Source organism: Corythoichthys intestinalis, chromosome 21 (genome assembly GCF_030265065.1).
Source record: "Corythoichthys intestinalis isolate RoL2023-P3 chromosome 21, ASM3026506v1, whole genome shotgun sequence".
In the NCBI taxonomy this organism is placed as follows: Eukaryota; Metazoa; Chordata; class Actinopteri; order Syngnathiformes; family Syngnathidae; genus Corythoichthys; species Corythoichthys intestinalis.
The window spans coordinates 6,144,725-6,163,465 of NC_080415.1; the positions used below are offsets into that span (position 1 = coordinate 6,144,725).

The window sequence follows — 18,741 nt, forward strand, 5'->3', positions numbered from 1 at the left end:
TGAATCACTTAAGCATGACAACCTATTTAGATATGTTTCAATGGCTTTTAAACAAGCAGTCAACTGAGTGTAAACTTTTTTTGGGTCACCCTGTACATGCTAAATTATACCTTTGAATATTTTCATTTATTTTGCTTGCAATAAAAAAAAACACAAAAGAGAATGGGAAAAAAATTAAATCTTTATCATTTTACACAAAACTCAAAAAATGGGCCGGACAAAAGTATTGGCACCCTTTGACAAATCATGTGATGCTTCTCTAATTTGTGTAATTAACAGCACCTCTTACTTACCTGTGGCACATAAAAGGTGGTGGCACGAACTAAATCACACTTGCAGCCAATAAAAATGGATTAAAGTTGACTCAATCTCTGCCCTGTGTCCTTGTGTGAACCACATTGAGCACGGAGAAAAGAAAGAAGACCAAAGAACTGTCCGAGGACTTGAGAAGCAAAATTGGGAGGAAGCATGGGCAATCTCAAGGCTATCTCCAAAGAAAGCCCATGGCACTGTGGCCAACCTCCCTAGATGTGGACGGAAAAGAAAAACTGACGAGAGATTTCAACGAAAGATTTTGCGGATGGTGGATAAAGAACCTCGACTAACATCCAAACAAGTTCAAGCTGTCCTGCAGTCTAAGGGTACAACAGTGTCAACCCGTACTATCCGTCGGCATCTCAATGAAAAGGGACTCTATGGTAGGATACCCAGGAAGACTCCACTTTTAACCAAGAGACATAAAAAGCTAGAATGGAGTTTGCCAAAACTTACCTGAGAAAGCTAAAATTGTTTTGGAAGAATGTTCTCTGGTCAGATGAGAAAAAAGTAGAGCTTTTTGGGAAAAGGCATCAACATAGAGTTTACAGGGAAAAAACAAGAACTTCAAAGAAAACAACATGGTCCCCACAGTCAAACATGGCGGAGGTTCCCTGATGTTTTGGGGTTGCTTTGCTTCCTCTGGCACTGGACTTCTTGACCGTGTGCATGGCATTATGAAGTCTGAAGACTACTAACAAATTTTGCAGCATAATGGAGGGCCCAGTGTGAGAAAGCTGGGTCTCCCTCAGTGGTCATGGCTCTGCCAGCAGGACAATGACCCAAAACACACTTCAAAAAGCACTAGAAAATGGTTTGAGAGAAAGCACTGGAGACTTCTAACATGGCCAGCAATGAGTTCAGACCTGATTCCCATATAACACCTGTGGAGAGATCTAAATAAGGCAGTTTGGAGAAGACCCCCTTCTAATTTCAGAGGCCCGGAGCAGTTTGCCAAAGAAAAATGGTCTAAAATTCCAGCCGAGCATTGTAAGAAACTCATTGATGGATACCGGAAGGGGTTGTTCATAATTATTTTGTCTAAAGGTTGTGCTACCAAGTATTAGGCTGAGGGTGCCAATACTTTTGTCTGGCCCATTTTGTCTGGCCCGAGTTTTCTGTTAAATTATATTGATTTAAAAAAAATGTTTCATTGTCTTTTGTGTTTTTTCAATGCAAGAAAAATATATGAAGATATTACTACCAAAGCATTTGTAATTGCAACCATTTTCTGGGAGAAATTGAGCATTATCTGACAGAATTGCAGGGGTGCCAATACTTCTGGCCAGCAGTGTAGATGCAATAATTAACATCAGATATTTTCATTTGGTCCTTTTATTATATAATTTATGAATACTGCAGACTCACTCTTATCTGATCTTGTGTTTAAACGGTCTATTTGTTTATTAATATTACTAATCACTTTATAGTGTTGTGTAAATACAATGATTTAAGCAAACCATTTCAAATCAAGACGCATGATGCGGCAGGAAATTGCAGAATTAAAAAATTTAAATTTTGGGGTGGAGCCAAAGACCCCTACTGTGATGCTGATGGACACAGAAATTATCCATAGCTGTAACGGTACTTTGTCAGTCACATTTACATTTTGGGCTTCTGCGTCGCCAGTACTTGTGATTAATTGTCGCTGCTGATCCGTCCAAAGGGCCCCAAGAGTAAGTTGTGCTTAGAACCCCAGAAGACCAAGGCAAATACAACAACCTTAGTAGCCACTTGACAGATCTTCAGCCTGTAAAAAGTTTGATAAAGGGACACCTCAAGGGTTTGTTAACTTAAGCATTCATAATTTCTTAGTTAAAGGACACATGTGCTACACTTTACAATAAGGGTCCAAAAAACATTCAGTAATGGTTAAATAATACTTATGAGGTACAGTGCTGCTCAAAAGTTTGTGAACCCCCTCAACATTTTGGAATTTTCTATTATTTCAACCTGATTTCCTAATCAATCAATTCGGTAGTTTTTTTTTTTGTTTTTTTAACAGTTGTGTTGTCGAGACTAAATTAAGAGTTTTCATCAACTGATGTAGGTGCAAAATTGAACTGTTTGGTCACAACCAAAACCGCCATGTCTGGCGAAAAGTCAACACTGCATACCACCAAAAGAACCTTCTCCCAACAGTGAAGCATGGAGGTGGGAATGTCAAGATCTGGGCTTGCTTTTCATCCTCAGGACCTGGACAACTCCACATAGTCCAGGGAATCATGAATTCTGAGGAATATTGTCAAATCCTAGAACATAACCTGACGCCATCTGTTTTGAAGTTAAAGCTTGGCAGAAGGTGGATCATGCAACAACTAGCAATACAACCAAGGAATGGCTGAAAAAGAAGAAGATTCGTGTTCTGGACTGGCCCAGTCAAAGTCCTGACCTAAATCCCATTGAAATGCTGTGGCGGGACCTGAAGCGAGCAGTTCATGCCAGACGCCCATCAAACCTCTCTCAACTGACTGCGTTCTGCAAGGAAGAATGGGCAAAAATCCCCCAAAGTAGATGTGAGAGGCTGATTAGTCACTACAGAAACCGTTTGGTTGAGGTAATCTCTGCAAAAGGAGGCGCAATATCCTATTAACTGAAGGGGTTCACATACTTTTGCACACATGATATCTGAGTTTTTCTTAAATCAACCACTTTTGTTAAATAAAGAATGACAATATAACTATTTCTTTTGTTTCAGTCCATTATTTGGAATGTCAGTATTGTGGATTTGGGTATAACTTAACATTTAATAAGGTTATTTTAGTTTTTTTTACAAAAAATCTGACCATCGCTGTGGGGTTCACAAACTTTCGAGCAGCACTGTACGTTCACGTGAAATAATACCATACTTAAGGTTAGGTTAGCAGCACCCAAGGACTCACATAGCAATGTTTCTCATTTTAAAATAACAATCACTTACTAGTACCGGTATAACTTACTAGTACCAGTATACATTAATAATTATTTATTAATGCACTAATGTATATGTGAATTAATAGTCAGTAATGTATTATACTGTATATATTATATAACCTAACCTTAAGTATGGTATTATTTCACGTGAAAATACCTCATAAGTATTACTTAACCTTAATTAACCATTACTGAATGTTTTTTGGACCCTTATTGTAAATTGTAGCACACGTATCCCTTAACTAAGAAATTATAAATGCTTAAGTTCCCCCCTCTTAACCTTTATTAACCATTACTGGATGCTTTTAGGACCCTTATTTTTAAGTGTAGCACATGTGTCCCTTAACTAAGAAATTATAAATGCTTAAGTCTCCCCCCCCCCCTTAACCTTTATTAACCATTACTGAATGCTTTTTGGACCCTTATTGTAAAGTGTAGCACATGTGTCCCTTAACTAATAAATTACAAATGCTTAAGTTGACAAACCCTAACCCTATATAGGCCTATATGTATTTTTAATTTTACCTAACTATAAGTTATTGTCTGGTTATGCATTAACTAATGCATTAACTCATGTTAATTAATATATTAATAAAAGTTAGAAAAGCAATTAAATTAATTATTGTAATGTTAAACATTAGTTATGGTCTTAAAATGCATTAACTAATGCATTAACTCATGTTGATTAATATATTAATAAATGTTAGCTAAGGGATTAAATGAATTATTGTCATGTTACTTAAACATCAGTTATTGTCTAAAAATGCATTAACTAATTTTAATTAAGGGACCCTTAGTGTAAAGTGTTACTGAAAACAAAACCATCAATGAATTGCATCGTGAACTTAATAGAATTCATAGTGTCTATTATAAAGTAACTTTTTACAGTTGATGAATTTAGATCATAATAATTCAGAATTGTTAAAGTAGGTACAAAATTTTCAAGAGGGAATCTTCATATTGATACTCGTGTATTGGGGATACTCCAAGTGGATATTTACAAAAAAACGGTAGTGAAATGTTCATCTTCATGATAGATTTTGTATCTAGTAGTGTCTCTGTGCGACTTGACTTCTGTCTCATTTTACTCTGCCGGTTGACATTTTTGTTTTCTAAAATATAAGAAGCACAACCACAACTCCAAGATTGATTGCAATGAGTGATTATCTGCAAAAAAAAGATACTTCTGACGGCAAAACAGTGCAGGACATGACCATTTTTGTCGTAAATTGATAAAAATATAAGAATATTAGATTGTGTGTGTATTGTGTGCGGGTGTTTATATACCTGAATTATCAGGTGCATCAGCACTCTGAGCTCGTCGGACGGATGGATTGGCAGCACGGGAGCTGTACTGATACAGCGGGTTGTCTCCTCTGCCATCTTGCTGACTGATCTGTGTAAGGTCATGCATGCTCAAGCTCCGCAGCTTGTCTGTGATGGCACCCTGTCCCTGTGATAGAAAATCCCAGGGACCGACGTTATCATTGAATATTGTGTCAGCCTCTTGGGGTTCAACACAAAACTGCCACAATGACGTTAGTATCAGTTGCCTTTCCGCAACTGACATTATGATCCACCCACTATCATCCAATCCAAATTTCACAAATGGAATAATGAGAAATTAAGGCTGATTTATGCTTCTGCATTGCAATGATGGCAGACCTACGCCGTTAACGCAGACACTGATTTGGACTAGTGCTGCAATAATTAATCGATTAACTGTAGTAATTCATTTAGGAAAAAACCTTCGAATTAAATTTTGCTACCTCGAAGATTAGTTAAATTAAGAGTGATGTTGTAAAGGTTTGTTTTGAAAGCGTTGCATTGAGTTTTATTACTTGGGTGGATACACTGCCCTCTAGGGGCAAAAGTGAATATGCCAAAACTCGTCCATAATGGCTGAATGCCGCTGCTCCCTGTAAAGACCAACATAAGGTATGTTTTTATTTGAGCTAATATGCTTGTTTATGCATTTTGGATTTAGTTTAGAAGTATAATAAACAGGTTTTTGAGGGAATATGTTTTTGAACAATTTTTTAGTAAGTATTGTAAAAGAAAAAAAACGTTAGCATTTTATAGCATTTAAGCTAGTGGACTACACAAGTTAGACAATTGTTCTTTTGTTGTACTTAGATACATCCCCATTTATTTTTTATATCGTTCAAGGCTAAGCTCAAGTACTTTAATTTAGTTTTAAATGTATTTATTGCTCTTGCTCTTTTAAAAGTGCAGTCTTTGCATAAACACTTGTTTATTTGTTTAACATCTAAAGTTTATTCTGCTACGCAATAATTATTCGTAATCTGATTGATTATTCGAGCTAACTAATCAATAGATTAATCGATTACTGAAATAATAGATAGCCGCAGCCCTAATTTGGACCCCACGCCGTAGCCTGACTTGTGGCTCCATATGAATCCTGACCACGCGTCACGTCAACACATCATGACATTAACGTCAAAGAACTGTAACTTGTTCGCTCAGAACGTTGTTTCAGGTTCAGCACAACAACACTGCCATTTTCAAACACCTTCGCAAACGTCTTCTGTGTCGCCTACGCTTGAATATTTCTGTTAACAACATTTGTTGTTCAATATTGATTAGCTGCAGCTCCAAATACATGCGGTGCATTATAAAGAAATGCGTTCCATTGACGCAGAACTTAAGAGCTCAATGACGACGTAGGGCCCACGCAGTGCATAAGCAGAAGCATAAATCGGGCCTAAGATGGTTTATGCTATTTCTGTAATGTATTTCTGTCTTTTAGCATAAGACGTTGTGTGTTGTGTGGTTTTGAGAATGTTAAGATTCTCAAGTCTAGTTTGTTGGTCAAATGTTGCCTGAACTTCAAAGAACACAGTTGTAAAATTGTCCACTACATTGCACATTATGGTTGACGACGTAGGGTTTACGCCGTGCATAAGCGGAAGCATAAATCAGGTCTAAGATGGTTTATGCCATTTCTGTAAAGTATTTCTGTCTTTTAGCATAAGATGTTGTGTGTTGTGTTGTGTTTCGAGAAGAACACAATTGTGAAATTGTGCACCACATTGCACATTATGGTCAAGTTCATATTAATCTAACTTAATAGAAATACCAGAATATCAAACGAAAAGTTGTGCCAAGTCTTTAAGCGAGACAATCCATCTTCAGGCCAACAATTCTACCTACCGTAAATTCCGGATTACAAGCCGCTACTTTTTTCCCCTCATTTTGAATCCTGCGGCGTATGCAATGATGCGGCCAATTTATCAATTTTTCTAACGACCGCCAGGAGCGCTCGAGCATAAAATGCAAGCATAAGACACGTGGAATATGTGTGTCGAGGAAGACGCTAGTTGGCACTCTTACCCGTATTTTAAGTTTGTGCTTTGTGCACGAAAAGAAGTAGCAGACCCTCATCTTTGTGCATTAGTAGAATTAGCATAGCCTGGTACTCCAGACTCACCGCTGTTCCAGCTATTGAGTCTGGCCACCATTAAGCGGATAAAATTTTCAGAGCGGAGCAAGCCACAGCAAACAGACAGCGGAGTGGACCAATCAGCGACGGGCGGGACGAGGGACTTGCGCGCGGAAGTAAACATACGAGGAGAGCGGAGTTTATTCAACATGGCTAGCGCGAGACAGACTGTTATCAGTGACTTGTGTCGATGTGTTTTTGGTAATTTAAAACTGATTTTACCGTGGATTGGAACATATTTTCGGCTCTCCTGTTCGCCATCTGTGTTTTGGAGACGACTTCCGACGCGGAAGAGTGACACCGCTCGTTAAGCACGTCACGCAAATAAACGAATCTATCGATTGATTTTGTACTTGCTCGAGAGGGCGTTAATGGGCTGGGTCTCAGACTTCTCTCAGTGTTTGAAAAACACACGGAGAACAGTCTGGCCGTGCCAGGCAAGAATTAGCATACCCGCATCATGCTAGAAGAAATGGATATGATGTTCCGAGTTGAATTGAAGGCTTGGATGGCCAGCGGCGTCAGATCGTTTACAAAAGTGGTCGTATGCGAAGAGCAACTTTTGCAAAAGTCTGACAGCGTGGAGCAGCGTGAAAAAAATCCACCATCACCAACGGGTTTCGAAAAGCCGGTCTGCTGCGTGATGAAGAGGACGACACGCTAAGGAGTGAGCTTGAGGAGTCAGCTAAGTGCCGTGTTGCTGGCGCTGTTCGGAAAGAAAAGTTAAGGTATTGTAACGATGACAAATAGTAACCCGTTAAGTTAGGTTGCAATTCTTTATTTTGGAAACTTGTCGAACAACACACGACTGCTGCCTCTAGCAGCCGACGCACACACACAGACACACCCGCAACAACAACGACAGCACGTCTCTTGCTCTTCCGCAGCTCCCTTACCTGTAAGTCACGCGCTGTATCATAACCCGATTTGTTAAAATATGGTATTTAAACTTGGAAAACTGTGTATTTCTTTATAAATATTTCAGTTTAATATGTGGGCACACGCGGCTTATAGGCAGGAGAGGCTTATGTATGTACAAAATGCTTTTTCCTTTAAAAATGTACTGGGTGAGGCTTGTAATCCGGGGCGCTCAATGGTCCGGAATTTACGGGTATCTCCACTTCAAATTGCACACTTGCCAGCACATGCTGTTTGGTCTTGAAATTTAAAGATGAGTACAAATCATATTGCTTTCGCAATGAACACTTTTTGGATTCCAAGTAAGACTATCTATGTAATTACAGTTGATGATGGGCACGCGTTCAAAAAAATACACAACAAAATCATTGTACCAATGCACTGAGAAGTCAGATAACCGTGAAGAACAATAAAGAAGATGTATATGAGTACATGAGAACGATACCAGTATGAAATGGTGAAAAAGTCTGGCGCATGCAACCAAGATTTATTTATTTTTTTACCTCCTAGAGGAGCCTGGTGAAGCACAAAAGCCCTAGGGAAAGAAGCACGTCAGTATAGAGAAAAGAAGAAACTCAGTCACGAGAGGGTTAGCCACAGTAGCTGATATGAAAGAGTTTTCTCCTCACATTAAAAAAAAAAATGTTTTTAAATCATGAGCATTGACTTTTTTTAACATACATTTCTTGGCATCCAGGTGGGTATAATTAATTGTAAATAATGTACTGTTTTCCTGCTTAGTGTGTTGTCCTTGTAGAAGCAGTTTTAGTTGGTATAAGCTGATAAGGTTGCCAAGCAAATTTTATTTTTAGGTTAAGGTATGCCAATCTTTTGCCAAGTGAATTGGACCGTCCGATTGGTCCAATAAGAATTTCAATGACATAGTGTTGGACATTAATTAACATTTACCCAGAGGTGAATGGAGACTTGCCAGAGCCTTAGAAACTTTCAACGCCGAGGATGAACTCGTACGTAGAGTGAAAATATTCTCTGGTGATAATTCACCCAGGAAGTAGCGTCGCAGGACGAGCGGAGATTTCAAAAGGAGCGTGAAGGCGCTGTATAACCAGGCGCTATGGCGGGAGTTATCGGCTCTGTTGGATCTTTTGATGAGCTTGTGGAACAGTTGAGCTCGTACACGGAGCGGATTAGCTATTTCGTGGAAGCTAACGAAAAAGCCTGTCGCAATATGCAATAATTCCATTTATCACACGGTAAATCAAAATGAAGGTGGTAATTTTTACGCTGCAATTTATCGCCTCACGTGCACGTGCGGACGTGCATGCGGTAGACGTGCTGTTCAAAGTTCGGCTTCCTTGTTACCAACTACGCAAAATGCATCTTCGATCCGGGTCTGGCAAAAAAACAGCACCGGAGCCAATCCGTTCCACTTATATCCTATTGTTCATCGTATATCGGCTGAGTCAGTGCTCCGGATTGACTGCGGACCATCTCCGGCGGGCTCCGGTTTAGGCTATTTTCTATTTTTGCCGGAGACGCATCCGTCAAAATGGGCTGAGCCGTGGCTGGAGTCAACAGCCCAGTAGCTCATTCACAGTTTAACCAGCGAGCATGGACGAAGAGCGCTCCATCATGAAGGTGGAAAGTCACAAAGTGATTTACGATGCAGCAGATCATCATTATAAGGACAACATTAAAAAGGAAGCTGTATGGTGTCCTATTATGTGTGATTTTCTGGCAATGATATCAAACACACGATGTGCTGACAACTTTGCTTTTTATTAACACACGGCGCTAACAACACTTCCTCAACCAGAGGCTCTCGGCAGGCTGTGTGTCTCTCACTGCCGCGTTACTTGAACAAAACAACATCAACTTTGCGTGCGCTTCAGGGTGCCTCGGAAAACATCCAATCAGAATATTACACATGGAATGCCATAGTTTAATGTGTTTAAATGGGTGTACTTGATCTATTAATATAAACTGTATTCTCACTATGTTATTGTAAATGTTTTTTTTTTTTTTAATGGGGGGGGCGCAATAATATCGCATATCACAATAATTTATTAGATAAGTTATCGCACACTAAAATTTGTTATCGCGACAGGCCTACCAACGAAATAGCGAAAGAAAGTGGTGCCCATTTTTTTTAGCGTTATTGGGCCAAAGACTTTCAATTTACTGAGAAACTTGCTTCAACCTGATAAACCTGGCAGCAGACGTACAGGGAGATCGTGAATACTCTTAATGCGCATTTTTCACCCAAGCCCTTTGTAATTGCAGAGAGATTACGGTTTCACTGGAGAAATCAGGAGGAGGGGGAATCTGTCACGATGTTTGTAGCGGCGCAGCAGAAGCTGGCTGAACATTGTGAGTTTGGTGATGTTTTAGAAGACACATTAAGAGACAGATTGGTATGTGGACTGAGAAATGAAGCAACACAAAAGAAGTTACTCTCAGAAAGTGGACTAACATTAAGGAAAGCCTTTGATGTAACTATTTTTTTTATTTTAATTAGAGCTGAAACGAATACTCGAGCAACTCGAGTAACTCGAGTTTAAAAACTGATCCGAGTAATTTTATTCACCTCGAGTAATCGTCTATTTTGACAGCTCTAAGCATCACGTTTTGATCGGACTACTTTTAATGCGGGACAACGCGCTGATGTCACGTGCTTAGAGAAAGAAGCAAAAAAAAAAAAAAACCTTACATCAGCCGACAGCCGCTACAAACGATGCCGACGTTGCTAAATACTAGCCCGCACGATGCTACGTTGATAGCAGATAGCGTCTGATGAGTCTCATAGAGATCACATGTATGTCGAACTAGATGCGAAATGACAGACTCGGCCGCGTCTGGGCAGCGTTAGTAAACAGCCGCCATCTTAAAGCAGTAGAGCGCTAAGAAAGAGCACTAAACGCTAATAAATAAGATTAACGTTACTGTCACTAGCTCATGCATACAGGCTTCAACATAACATAGCGTTGTGGAGTGATGAGGGTGTCAAATAAAAACTCAATAATGCTAACTATCAATTTTAGCTCAGTAGTCATTGCTGGATAAAACACCAAGTAGCACTGGTCCCTAATGTGCTCCAATACAGCCTGTATCATACATTTATTTTGAACACTGCAAAAACTCAAAATCCTATCAGGACTTACAGTTTAGACTAACTTAAAACTTAACTAGAACTTAAAAATGGCTTGACACAAATAGAAATTCAATTGAAACACGTGGGAAAAAATCCTAACTTTTAAGTGATGTGTGTTATCAAGCGTAAGGCCGTTTTTAGGTACAGTGGGGAGAACAAGTATTTGATACATTGCCAATGGAAAAACCCATTGGCAGTGTATCAAATACTTGTTCTCCCCACTGTATATATTAGAGCTGGGAATCTTTGGGCACCTAACGATTCGATTACGATTACGATTCAGAGGCTCCGATTCGATTATAAAACGATTATTGATGCACCCCCCTCCTTTTTTTTTTTTTTTTTTTTTTAAATAAAGTTTTGTACATTAGTTCCAAAATTGTTCAAAAATACTCTCAGGCTAAACCAAACTACTATTTCAGTATCAAGTTAACATATAGCAGTAAACAAATATACAAAAATAACATTAAATAAAAAAACTCCAGTCCCCATTCTGTATCAGCAGCTTTAAACTACATTCAATTAATTTAATGTTGTGAATCAACCGTTAAAGTTGTTAAAATTGCTCCCGTTATTCCATAATTTCCCTTTTGACTACTTTTGACATGTGAAAGTTTTAAAACTATTTTAAAGATAGATTCAAGTCAATATTTTACCGATTTAGGAGTATTTTAGATAAAAAGTTGATTAGGTTTGCTTGGAAGGTTCGCTACAACAGCATTGCAGGGAAGTTTACTGCTTTAAGATGGCGGCCGTTTACTAACGCCCGCATCTAGCTTTTTGCAGATGTGCTGCTACCGCTACCGAGTCTATAATCCATCTAGTCCTATATAAATGATATCTACCGTAACATTATGTAGCTTAGCTGTACTTGTAGCAGCTTTTCGGCAGCAGTCAGGTATGTTGTTGTGTTTTTTTATCTCGTGGCATGAGTTGAGCTAGAGCCGTGAGTTGAGCGTTGGCATTACCCGAGGGGCCGGTTAATGAGAAGCATAATGTTTAGCTACTCCCACTCCGTCCCGTCCCGAAGACCGCGCGGCGCGCTGAGTGTGTTGTACTTCCGCTTTACTTGGCATATTTCAATAATCGAAATTTGGATGTTTGTGAATCGTTCTCGAATCTTCCACGGCCGAATCGCGAATAATCTAAGAATCGGAAATTTTGCACACCTCTAGTATATATATTCATATATATATATATATATATATATATATATATATATATATATATATATATATATATATTTTTTTTTTTATAAGATCTAAAGGTTTTTTGAGTGAAGGCAGTGAATTAGTTTTTTTTTTATTTTTTATTCTCGTTACATCTGAGATGCAATTGTTGGCTGTTTTCAACAACATACATCGAAAATAAAGACATTGATTGACTGAAAATGGTTCAAGATTAGACGAAATGTCTTGTTTTCTCATGTATATCTATAATTGCTCTTCACCTAAAAATATATTTGTTTTATCTGATTACTCGATTAATCGATAGAATTTTCAGTCGATTACTCGATTACTAAAATATTCGATAGTTGCAGCCCTAATTTTAATACATATTTTTATACTGGAGTGCCACGTCAAATTTCGTGTTGACAACGTTCTTGCCGACAATGACAATAAAGTTGTATTCTATTCAATGTAGTGACTTTAGATGAAAAAACATTTTATCTAGGGTTTAAAAAAAAAAAAAAAGTATCATTTGCAGTCATTAGCAGCTTGTTAGAGCGTAATGACTACGTGCTTAATTATTTGGGAGGGGGTGGCAAATCAACACTGTTCTACAAACTGCGCTCAACTATTTTACATTTTAGTAAGGTGTCAATTTTGGGGTCAAATGAAAAGAAACAAAATATCTTTTTAAATGTGAGGAGTGTCCATGTTTTTGTGAGATATTATAGAAAGCAGTGCAGCAACCATGCAGAACAACCTGCCAAATTTAGAACAACAGCGTTCATAGCCATTACACAAACAGAGGAAGCAGAAACAAGTTATAGATTCTGGGCTACAAAACACCCAAACAAACAAACAAAAATGTACATTAGAGCACAACTTAAAAACATTCCAACTAAAGATGCACGATAATATCGGTTACTGATAATTATCGGCTGATAATGGCAATTATGACGTCACACAGATAATCCAGATAAAACAATTCAACCAATAACGCAATCCGATAATTAGATACTTGATTTAGCCCCCAAACGTGCGCAATCGATGTGGTTTTGTCCAATTCTGCACCGCCACCTCAACCCCTCCTCCCTCTGAAGCCCCTGTCACATGAGTGACGTGTTCCACAACATCGTTGAAGCAGTTGGATATCATGTCAAAAGAACTACACATTCCAATATCCCAAGTTTCCAATGCTTTGACTTCCGGGTCCTGTATTTGTGCGGACTCAACATGACGAATGGTGGAGGTGAAAATCCGAAGACAGAACTATACGTGAAACTCAGAAATAATGACCGATTGGTTAAACTGGAGGAGCTTGTAGGAGCATGGTCCAAGCATATACTTCATAATGGTATTGACGGGTCAGATCGGTCATGTACTGCGCCTCGCCTTCAAGTAGGGGGCCGCCCACACCGAGAGGAGCTATTCACAAACAAACGCACGCAGCGATCTAACGCCGGATTTCTGTTGAAAAAGTATGAAAGCTGTACCGCATACAAACAGGAAGGATTGTCTCAGAAGTGATTTGTTGGAGGATTCAAGGTTCATTAATTATTATATTTTTGTACCATGCATGCATTTTGAAATGTGAGCAAATTCAATGGGAGAAATTAGCCGCTAATGCATTAGCATCATAGGTTGCAATATTTATGTAAAATATATGCTAACTGCACGTTTTTTTTTTTTTTTTTTTTTTTTGCATTTAACCAAGATTCGAGACTGTTTTATGTCCATATCTGTAAAGAATTTGGGGATTTAAGCATTTATTCACAAGAATTTTCACCGGAAAAGCTCTGTTGACATAAGGCAGCCACTAGCAACATTTACTAACAGACTAGCATTGTACTACGACATGTTTACGTAAAATAAATGCTAACTGAAGGTTTTTTTTTTTTTTTGCTTTTAATTAAGAATCGAGACTGTTTTACGTCCATATCTATCAAGAATTGAGGGATTTCAGCATTTATTCACAAGAATTTCACCGGAAAAGCTCTGTTTACATAAGGTGGCCGCTAGCAACATTTACTAACAGACTAGCACTGTACTACGACATATTTACGTAAAATAAATGCTAACTGCACATTTTTTTGCTTTTAACCAAGAATGTAGAGTGTTTAACATCCATATCTATAAAGAGTTGAGGGATTTAAGCATATATTCACAAGAATTTTCACCGGAAAAGCTCTGTTTACATAAGGCGGCCGCTAACAACATTTACTAACGGACTAGCATTGTACTACGACATATTTACGTAAAATAAATGCTAACTGACCGTTTTTTTTCCTTTTAACCAAGAGTCGAGACTGTTTTATGTCCATATCTATAAAGAATTTGGGGATTTAAGCATTCATTCACAAGAATTTTCATCGGAAAAGCTCTGTTTACATAAGGCGGCCGCTAGCTACATTTACTAACAGACTAGCGTTGTACTTCGACATATTTACGTGAAATAAATGCTAATTGCATGTTTTTTTTTTTTTTTGCTTTTAACCAAGAATCGAGACATCCATATCTATAAAGAATTTAGGAATTTAAGCATTTATTGACAAGAATTTTCAACGAAAAAAGCTCTGTCTGCGATTCCACACGGTCAGCTTTGACGGCCTTGTCAACAATGCAGGCCCCCTATTTATCCGCCCCGCACCCCATGTCCCTTTAATACATTATGAAGTCTATGGTCCAAGTTATTGGAAAACTTCTTGACGGTGGAACGCGACAGTTCCACTACAAAATTGGTGGTGAGCTTTAAAAAAAAAAAAAAAAAAAAAAAAAAAAAACAACTGGGAGCAATTTTGACTGGGAGCGCGACGGGATTGAAAGTCATTCTACAAAAGTGGGAGAGGATGGGATTTTCTTTTTTTTGACTCAGCCCCGGGATCGATATGCGATGGGAATTTTTCTCTGGGAGCGGGATGGAACAGGAGTGAAAATCCACTCCCGATTCATGCTCTAATTTCCAACCCTAATAATAATAACACCATTTTTATACTTGCCTTGACAGCTGCAGTGACAGCAGCAGTGGCTGCAATGCTGAGCCCCTGCTTGCCGAAGTTCACCATTGTCACATAACTTTTTTCCTTGGCCTGCACGATATACTCATCGATTTCCTGGAGGCAAAGAATCATCAAACCATTTATTGCGGAGACACTGAAGCCTCATTGACAATGGATCTCACCCTCTCTCTAGAAGACAGTAGGGGGTGCAAACATTTCCTGTAAATGAGACTTGCTCCTCTGGTGTAAGGGGATAGGAGCCAAATTACAAACGCTACCTTCAGCTCATAGTACAATGGAAACCTGGAAATAGACAACACACACAAATCAAAGAATGTGCCCATCCAAACTGCGTCATTCCTAATTTTGTACTAGTAGTGCCTAATTATGACAAAAGAAAGAATCGGCCTGATTTCTGATCACGTGACCAGATCTGGGACATTCCTAATTTACAGTACTTTCCCTGCTGCTTTTTCTGTGAAAGTTGCAAAGTATAAAATGTATATATTTCTGTATATGTTTGTATATATGTTTCTTTTGGCAATGCTATTGTATTTTTGGATTTTTACTTTTTAATTAGGGACATCCCTAGTATATATAAAAATTACTGTTTTATACGATATAGTTATATAGGTAGTCCCCGGGTTATGAAAAAGTTCCATTCCTATGCTGGCAACGTAACCCGAATTTCTGCTTAAGTCGGAATTAACCCTTGAAGTACCCTAAAATTACTATCCAAAAGTCCAAAAGTATTGTATTTTGTTTAATGACGGGGGATACACCTCCCTCTGGTGGCAGCGTTGGGTCTGGCTGGACTGTCGCTTCTGACATGGATAAAGGACAGCTGCGCTCTGGTTTGGCCTACACGGTTGTAAGTTGTTTCAGCTAGTATATGTTTGTGTATGCATTTTTAATTACGCTTATAGCTACAGTTTGTGGAGTTACGTGTGAGCAAGTTGGCACTCGTAGCATTTAAGCTAGCTGACTTTTGTTAGGCAAATTAGGCTACTTTAATCTACTAAATTTACATACTGATCAGACTAGATGGATGTTTGAACACCAATTGTTTTGTGTCAAGTGTTTTGTTAAAATGTGTGTCGTTTCAAACATAAATGTACAGATATGTGTTACAGCTTTACAAATTGTCAAAAGCGAAGGAAGTAAAAAGCTTCAAAAAACACAATTGCCTTGTTTTCTGTCTGTAAAGCTGAACAACTTCCCGTTTAGTAAGGACAGAACTATGGCTGTCGCGATATGCTTTAAGTCCATTTATCGCACGGTAAATAGAAATGAGGGCAGTAATTTTCACGGCTGCATTTTATCGTGCGTGCATACGTGAACATGTGCGTGTTGGTGGCATATGAGTTCCTTTCACAGATGTTTATTGGTCATCAAAACGCTGTAGAATTAATGTTCAGAAATACAAAATAAGGAAACACATCTATATTAAACACTGTAAAACACTAGCATTGCTACATTGAGGCTAATTGGAAAAAAGACAACGTACTAACCACTTTAGCCTGCTGTAAAACATGGCAGTCTTCTCCAAAACGCAAACTTGCGGTTAAAAGGTCACACTTCAAACATGGAAAGTCGCTGGTTAACAGCACTTGCAAATGACAATAATTTTTTAAAAAATCTATTACTGTCACCACATGTAAGACGAAAAAAGAAGTGCACTTTTATTTATTTTTTTTTTTTTTTTCCAGAGTGTAACGCTTATGGTTAGCGGCTTAGCCAATGTTCCTCCGGTAAAAGATTCAAAATAAAATCACATCATGTTCAACATATAAATAACGTTTTCTTGAGTTAACCTCACATACTTCAGATTCTGCACTAAGTATAGCTTTAAAATGGCACCCTTTATGAAAAATCTGATTGGCAATGAATAATTTGGCGGCCAAGACTCCACCGTCGCGAAATCGAAATCACCTGTGTCGAATTCGTCGTAACCCGGGGACTACTGGTATTTACACTACTGAAACAAACTATGCAGAACAATTTGGAAATGTCTGGTGATAGCAAAAAACTCAAGAACCCCACAATTTATCACACTGGATGACAAACGTTATTTTTTATGGAACACTAAATATTTGAACCTAATTTGTTTGCAACCTCATTTTGTTCTGCACAACTGATTTGCTAATAATGTACTGTTAATCGTATTTAACATTTAATATGGTCATAATGTTGGGATAGCTTTGTTCAAATGGGGGGGGGGGGGGGGGGGGGCATTTGGATGTGCTTTTTCGTCATCCTTAAACACTTCCCAGGTATCGGATCGGGACCCAGTATCAGGAGATCCGCAAAATCAGGTAAATCAGATTTTGAGCCTCCAAACTCAAATGATTTCTGAGTTATTGCTCATCAAAGGTTTGGTGCTATGACCACTTTCGAAATGAAAATTTACTCTCAAAGTTCAATGTCTTTCTCCTATGGTAAAGGTTGGTTTGACCCTTTGTAAAATGTGTGTACAAGCATTTGAAACACATTTACTTACTTCTTTACAAACTATGTAATCTGACTTTGAAACATCCAAATGGCTGTAACTTTGTAAATTTTAAACTACTCCCATGTAGCGGTGTGCCAAAAAATCGATTATTAGATGCATCAAGAATCAACACGTGACAATTCGATTACTATTCAGAAATGTTCGAAAACAATGATTTTCCCTACTAACTATATGACAGCCGCTAGCAGCGAAACAAAATTCAAGACGCGTCTGCCGCCTGGACACCTTTAACGGACGCGTACAACATTATGATGGCTGCAGCTTCAATTTCTGAGCGAGAGATTTACTCCTGTTCAAAAGACTCGAAAATAAATTTGTGTATAAGACAGGCAGCGACCCGGCAGTCGCGCTTTGGGTTCTCTTCTGTGCGCAAGTTGTTTTGTAAAGCGAGAGGGGAGAGAGTTTGTTGCCCTTTGTCTTTCAGTTGTCCAGCAGCAGGTTCAAATCGTGTTAATTGGAAAAAGTCCTGTGTCTGTCTACCAGAATTGGGTATACGAACCATCTTGTACTGTTTAGCATTTATTGTTGTTGTTTTTGAGATGTTACTAGTTAGCGGCAAGTATTATGCTAATTAGCGACTTCGCTAACCTGTATTTCCATCTCAATTTGTGCGTTGTTTGGTGGTGTACAAAAGTTACTCAGATGCAGAACGTTTAAAACCAGGTTTTTACACCTTCTTGTGAAAAAGAGTATCTCAAGGTCAGCTGTGTGGTGTATAGGCATGTTGAGAAATAAGTACTGCCTTTAAAATGGTTATTGTTTTTGCACTTTCTTGTTTAAAAAAAGGAGAAAAAAAAGCAGCTTAATGGCAGCTTTTTGTGGTATGGGCATGTTTCCATCATTCCTGTTGAATCATTAGGATATTTTAAATAAATAATGGACATATATTTGTTTGGCTACTTTATCAATTAATCATGTATGATGCATCGATAATCGTGATAATCGTGATCATTGTCAATACCGTGATCATTGTTCAATAATCGAATCTTGGCTCCCTGAACCGTAATCGAATCGAATCGTGGAGTGCCTAAGATGGCACACCCCTACTCCCATGTATAACATACAATTCCGAAGAGGGTTAAGTGCAGATTTAGGATATATGAATAACTCCTTTTTCACTTTCTGGCATATGAGGACCTTTTAGCCAGAGCTGGTCAATGTTAATTGTCAATGTTGATAAATATGTAAATTTGATGTGAAATCCAGCCATGTCAACTGTCCTGTATTACATACACTGCCGATTTTGCTGGTTTTCCCACTTGCAAGCCATGTAGAGGTCTGTAATTTGTATCATAAGTTCTCTTCAACTGTGAGGGACGGAATCTAATACAAAAATCCAGAAA

General features: G+C 38.5%; 1 protein-coding gene across 1 annotated transcript in view; it reads right to left on the bottom strand.

Annotated features, from left to right (window-relative positions):
• Positions 1-18,741, bottom strand: part of reep3b (receptor accessory protein 3b) — a 53,118-nt gene that overhangs the window by 15,844 nt on the left and 18,533 nt on the right. The window contains exons 4-6 of the mRNA XM_057825785.1: positions 15,069-15,189; positions 14,887-15,000; positions 4,516-4,681 (exon numbers count right to left, since the gene is read on the bottom strand). Coding sequence (XP_057681768.1) covers positions 4,516-4,681; positions 14,887-15,000; positions 15,069-15,189 — 401 coding nt within the window. The remainder of the gene's footprint in view (positions 1-4,515; positions 4,682-14,886; positions 15,001-15,068; positions 15,190-18,741) is intronic.